We start from the raw sequence: 6,000 nt of genomic DNA on the forward strand, positions 1-6,000 counted from the left end.
ACCCCCCACTCCAGGCTGCATGAGCCCTGCCCTCATCCCCGGCTCTGCCCGCCCCAAAGACCCCTCTCCTCCCTTTGCCCGGCGCTCCCCCGGCTCCCGCCGTGTCCTCCCCGCTAGCGCCCGGTCCCGGGAGGGACTCACGTTCCCCGCCGCACCTGATAGATCCGCGGGGAGGCCTGGCTCCGCTTCAGCCCGCTGCCGGCTGTCCAGCCGTGAACGCAGGCAGCCGGCTGCCGGAGCAGGGACGCTGCCAGCAGCCTGCGCCGATAGAACGCGGCGAGAGCCGCCAGGCTCCGCGGAGCCCCCAACAGCGCCATCTTGAAAGAAAGAGAAGACAGAGAGGATTGTGGGATACTGGCAGACTAGATCGGGGTGGGGGAGAAGGAGCGAGGGCGAGAGTTCGCATGCCCCCCTCACCTGACGTGGCCTGGTACCGGAACTAGAGCCCGCCTTAGAGTAGTGTTGGTGGGAACCAGGCCAAGGCTTTCAATCCATCTCTCCCACCCCTCGGTGCCACCTATGCTGAGAAAGCCCTGTGCCTGCTGACGAGCCACCGGTGACCCCGCGGGTAGTGTTCCAAGCCCCAGTGGGAGCCCTGCCAGAGGCAGCTACCTGGCCCGGTCCACAAATCTCCATGGCAGCCTGGACAGTGGGAGGTTACCCAGGCAGGGAGCCATCCTAGGCTTTGATGCAGGGTGGAGGTGGAGTGGCTGCATGCTCTGTCCTGGAGCTGCCAGCATCACTGCCTGCTGCCCGTTTCTCATTTTCACAAAACAAGTTTTGTAACCCATCAGCTGTGGTGGACTTTGGGCACCTGAGCAAGCCACTGGCCTTCCAAACTAGTGAAATTGACCATAGGTTAGGTGAGCATATTAGCAGTCACACAAAGCTTCTCTTTCCAACCCCCAGGGAATAGGACGACTAGATGCACCAGGACAATGGAATGTACTAGTTTTTAAGGACCATATCTGCCTCTCAGACTGGTGGGGGATAGGGAAGAGTGTGTGTGTGTCTTGTACTTTAAGGAAATTCCCTAGTGAAGATTCTCCAAGCCCCAGCATGTTGCTCTAGCAAGGGAAGACAGGAGCAGCAGGACAGAAGCTCTTTCCCCCTTCTCTCCAAGGTATTAAAACCTTTCCAGGGTAGTTTCTTGGCTCCTTCCATAAACTGTTCATCTTGAGTTACAGCACCCCCCATTCCTGCAAGGTACAGTGTAACTGATTTTACTCTAGTCACCCTTTCTGATATTCCTAGTTGTGGAGCTGGATCATCAGAACAGCGGGACCCTCAAAACCAAATACACCTGAATCCACGTATTAGACTTATTCACCCATCCTTAACAATGCCATAATTTTAGGATTAATGTTTTGGCAATTTTTAAAGTCTTCTTCTATTGTAAAGGAGGGTGTTTGTTTCAAGGTGACATTTAACAATCTAACTCCAAATCTCCTTTATTCAAATTATCACAGAGCATGATAGCTCCATAAAACCAGGAGAAGTATCCAGACTTTGACACAAGTGTCCATTCTGGGCAACTTCTATGAGCCCTGCAGGGCCAACTTTATTGATTGCAGTAGCTACCCTCAACTTGATTGAATGTGGGCTCTCTCTTAATGCAAGAGGCCTGAAAATGGAAGTGTAAAATCTGGACTGAGAAGGATTAAGATATTGCTTGGATTAAGATAGATCCCCTGTATGTAATGCTCCGTCGTCTCTGTATAGAACTGAGTCTATAGTCAAGATAGGTATAGCTGTGAGCCACCTAATAGAACTCCTTGGGCAAGTGAAGCTTTGTTTACCCCAGCACAACTTTGGTTTCTCTGAGATCAAATCAACATGGTAATAATAGGTCCCTAATTCAATACCAGTCTGAAAATTGAGAAAATTAGGGAATGTGCCATAGATTACAACAATGTATGTACTCTCATCTGATTGGCATGCAGAGTCATGATGAAGCTGTAACTTTGTGTGACATTATTAATCACACAAAGCTCTCTTCAAAGCTACCGGAGCTTGACTATTGCTGTTGCTGCCTTCTGGGAGAGTTCTGAGCTCAGTTAGGGAGACAGCCTGACAGCAAAATGGAAAAAAAAGAAAGAGGCCTGGTTTAAAACTGATTTTAATGAGGTAGGTTTCTCAGGAATTACTAGGCTGCACTATGACATCCAACGTTGCTTTGGACCAAGGTTCACTTCAAACTATATAGGTGACATTTCTCTGTTACTAATCGGATTCTTCATCATAATCATAGTTGGCCGTATTTGATCTGAACAGTGCCACCTAGTGTAATCCTGCAAGGAAATAAATTTTAATTTAGTAGTAGAATAGAATAATAATACTGTATTACAAGATTACTTTGCACAGCTCTAGTACCTTTTAACTGGGGACCTAAATCACTTGACAAACATTAATTATTCAAGTCTCACAACTCCACAGCGAGCCAATGGTATTATTAGAGCCCTTTAATGTAAATTGAAAGAGAGAGAATAAGAGGTTACTGGAGGTCACACACTGAGTCAGTGGTCTGTAATATAATTTAGGAGAACCACTGAAGTTAGAGATCAAAAAATGCAGGAGATCATCCAGTTCATATCCCTGCCAGTGCAGAATTTTTGCCTACAGTCACATTCTAATGTTTTGTCTAATTCTACTCGTAAAATTCCAAAGCAAATCCTAGTTTTGTAAGGAATATTTGTGTTGAAATAAGTTCCTGTCTGCATCCTGTAGTACTTGCCCAGACCGGTATTGCCCTGGCCTCTTCTTTTGTCATTCAGTGTTGGACCCATTCTACAACAATATGCATTACCTCACCTTTTGGGGGCGAAGCCAGACCTTTTGGCACCTGCTCCCCTATTTGGTGTAAACATTGCTTGTGCCAATCAGAGGCGAACTCACACAGGTTTTGGGCCCCATCCCCTATGACACTTCTGTGATGTCATAGTGAGTACTTTAGGGGTTGCCCTGCCATGTGCAGGCAGAGAGAGGAGAAAACGTGTCCCGTGTATCCCGTGTATGCCGTATATGCCGTAACCGAGCCTGATCACCTCGAAGCCTCTCTCTCAGCTCACGTGTTTCAAATAGAGCTTCTACGTTTGCCGGTCGTGATGTGTTGGTTTGTATTTGTAAGTATCAGTTATTACTAAATGCTGCATTTTGTTTGTAAATATTGTTAGTAGATATTTTAGGCATTGTGTGTTTTAGGTTTTGTTAACTCTATTAGCTAATCATAAGCTGCTCTCTTACCCCTTGTAACTATCCCCAATAAAATTTTAAATTGATTGATTTTAGTTGTGTGTGTGTGTGTCTGCAGTCTGCCTCGTGACCCATACTCTCCTTGCATCTCTTACCTATATAGTCTGTTGCCACGTGCAGCCTGGTAAATAACAGGCCTGCATTTCCTTTCGCCCCTGCGAATACGTGGCAATCTACATGGCGTCACGAACAGGATGCAGGGGAGTTGGGCCATGCCCGTGGCACGCTGCAGACCGCGCAGACAATGAAACTGAACAGTTCCAACATTTGCAGTTTCACCTTTTTACTAGCAAAAATTCGACTGATCCAGTAATGGAATGGATCTGTTCCCTTGACTCGGGAAAAACTCAAAAAGGCTATACTGTACCATTAACCCTGGCAGATACAGGTTGCCTCCTTCGGTGCCACCCGAGCTTTAGGTGTCAGCCAGCCGATTGTTCCCTGCAGCCTCAGTGCACGGAGGCTGTGGAGAACCTCGGTGCTGCAGATCCCTCTCAGCTTTGGAGAGAATGTAGCCGCATTGTTAAAAAATCCGGAGGTACCGTTTCCAAATTGATTCCCCCAGCTCGGGTAATACCTGCTAATCCGGCACGCAAATTATTATGCCAAATGATAAAAAAATTAAATTTAATTAAGAAAACCATAAAATTGCGACCCGATAAATATAAATCTGAGAATGTTTCTCAGAAGAAAATTCAAGTAAAGGGTCAGGTGGAAGCCCTAACTGAGAAAGAAAAGGGTAAATTTGTAATGGGTAATGAATTGTTGACTAGTACAGCTTGTAAAAGTGAACCTGAAATGGGTAACTGTGATTTGCTGGAAGTAGCTCAGGGTAGTGAAAAAAGCAGCAGCTTGTCTGTTGGGAGTGGCAATGTGCCTGGTGAGCTTATGGCTGTGTCTAGTCAGCAGTTTGGGAAAACAAGAATAGTGGAAGATGAGTGTCCCTATCCCTTACCTGTTTCCTATGTGGAAAATTGTAACAGTGAAGGAAATGTGCCTGTGTCTGTTAGGGGTATTGACTTGCCTATGGAGGAAGCTACCTCGGTCTCCAAGCAGTTGTCTGTAAACAGCCCTGTGTGCTGGGACAAGGGAAATGAAATCCCAAGTTGTGTGTCTGGTGAAGGAGAATGTGTTTCCAGCTTTTCTGTGTCTGTGGAGCAAACAGAAGGTGCCTTTCAGCCTGTGATGGTTAAGGGTAATTCAGTTGTCTCAGAGTTGGTTGTAAATACAGCTAAAGCCCAGGAAGGGAATGGTCCTGAGTTCCTGTCTGCTGGGAAGGATGGCACTGTAACTAGGTTGCATCCAGTTTGTGTCTTAGCAAAGTTGGAAAAGGGTGTAGCAGCTCTGTCTAAGCAGGGTGATACCCTAGCCAGGGCACAAGGAGAGCAGAAAGGTGATTTAATTGTGTTACCTACTAACAGTTTAACAACTTGTAACAAGGAGGAAATAATTCCTAATCTTGTGTGTGTTGAGCCTAACAACTTGCAGGTTGCCAGTGACTATAAGGAAAGTTGCCAAGGGAAGGAGAGTACCTCTAACGTTTTATCTAGGGAGTCTATGAGTTTGCCTGAAAAGAAATTGTGTAGGAATCTGCCTAATGGGCCAAAAGTAATTCTGAATGTAAGTAAGACCCAGAAAGAATCTGTTGTGGCTCAGGGAAGTGTTCCTTTAGAGCAAGCCCTAGGTGAAAAGGGTAAGGGCAGAAGTTCTGAGAGGGGTGAATTGTTGCTTAGAAAAGCTGCTAAGGAAAGAAATCCTCATGGTAATCTGTGCAAGCAATTTACTGCAGCTAAAGGGTGTGAAAGTGATTTAATCAAGGAAGTTTTAGTTCCTAACAGCCAAAAGTTTTCTGTTGTTAATGGATCCACTGACTTTCCTGTTGAAAAATCCAGTGGGGGTAGCTTTGAGAAGGTCTCAAATAGAGTAGAAGCTGTTACAAAAGTTAAGCAGCCCTGTAATCAAGTGGCTGTGTGTGTGCGTGGCCAGCTTGTTGGAAAAACAATGTTGTTGAAACAGAAATGTCTCCATGCTAGTGTCTGTGTTAATGCAAATTACCTGACTAGCAGGGAGAAGAAAGACTTGCTAATAGCTGTGAGTACAAAGAGCCCACCCCCTCAGCCAGTGAATTTGGTTAAGCGAGAGAAATCAGGGTTTGGTCCTGCAGAACAAGGAGAAAAGAGAAGACTAAATTTTGCAAAGGGAAGCCACAGGTTAACCCTAAAATGCCCAAACTCCAATGGTGTTGATCCAAAGGTCTGGCATGACAAACAGGATTGTAACTGGACACTTGCAATGAATTTGTTGTTATTGCTAATGGTGATTTTTGCAACTAGTGTGTTGCTATTACCAAGAATTGTAAGAATGTACAGACAGGAATCCTGCTGCAAAAGCAGATCCAATCCACTATTTTTCAAACTAAGTTTTACCTTGAGTCTGTAAAGAGATTCAATCCTGTTATTGAACATGACTTTGATAAACCATTTCTGTTATACACTGATATGGCTTCTAACCCAAGCCTCTGGCCATCGAGAACCTACGGGCCAGCAAGTACCCTAACACCTACTTAGTGGCTACAAGTGCCCCCAGTGACAAGCTAGTTCATCATAACTGGCTCAGCAAATGTAATTGTTAATAAACAAACTAATGCCCCTGAGCAGGGCTCGTATTATTCTGTTTTACAGGTTATGCTGCTCTCCCTCACAACATCTTTGCCCACGGAGCCCTTAGGAGAAGGTGGACTACAAACTT

The 6,000-nt window shown here is 45.6% G+C and overlaps 2 protein-coding genes across 3 annotated transcripts in view; one reads left to right on the forward strand and one right to left on the reverse strand.

Annotated features, from left to right (window-relative positions):
• The window catches only part of ABCB7 (ATP binding cassette subfamily B member 7), a 73,527-nt gene extending 73,197 nt beyond the window's left edge, over positions 1-330 (reverse strand). For both annotated transcript variants that reach the window (XM_075068798.1, XM_032787417.2), the window contains exon 1: positions 156-330. In XM_075068798.1, coding sequence (XP_074924899.1) covers positions 156-317 — 162 coding nt within the window. In that variant the 5' untranslated portion in view covers positions 318-330. The remainder of the gene's footprint in view (positions 1-155) is intronic.
• Positions 331-2,900: 2,570 nt separating this feature from the next.
• LOC142047209 (uncharacterized) lies at positions 2,901-5,699 on the forward strand. Its single transcript, XM_075068799.1, has 2 exons — positions 2,901-2,955; positions 3,052-5,699. The coding sequence occupies exon 2, from the start codon at positions 3,430-3,432 to the stop codon at positions 5,689-5,691; it is 2,262 nt and encodes a 753-aa protein (XP_074924900.1). The 5' UTR covers positions 2,901-2,955; positions 3,052-3,429; the 3' UTR covers positions 5,692-5,699.
• The last annotated feature ends 301 nt before the right edge of the window (positions 5,700-6,000 follow it).

This window comes from Chelonoidis abingdonii, chromosome 8 (assembly GCF_003597395.2).
Source record: "Chelonoidis abingdonii isolate Lonesome George chromosome 8, CheloAbing_2.0, whole genome shotgun sequence".
In the NCBI taxonomy this organism is placed as follows: Eukaryota; Metazoa; Chordata; order Testudines; family Testudinidae; genus Chelonoidis; species Chelonoidis abingdonii.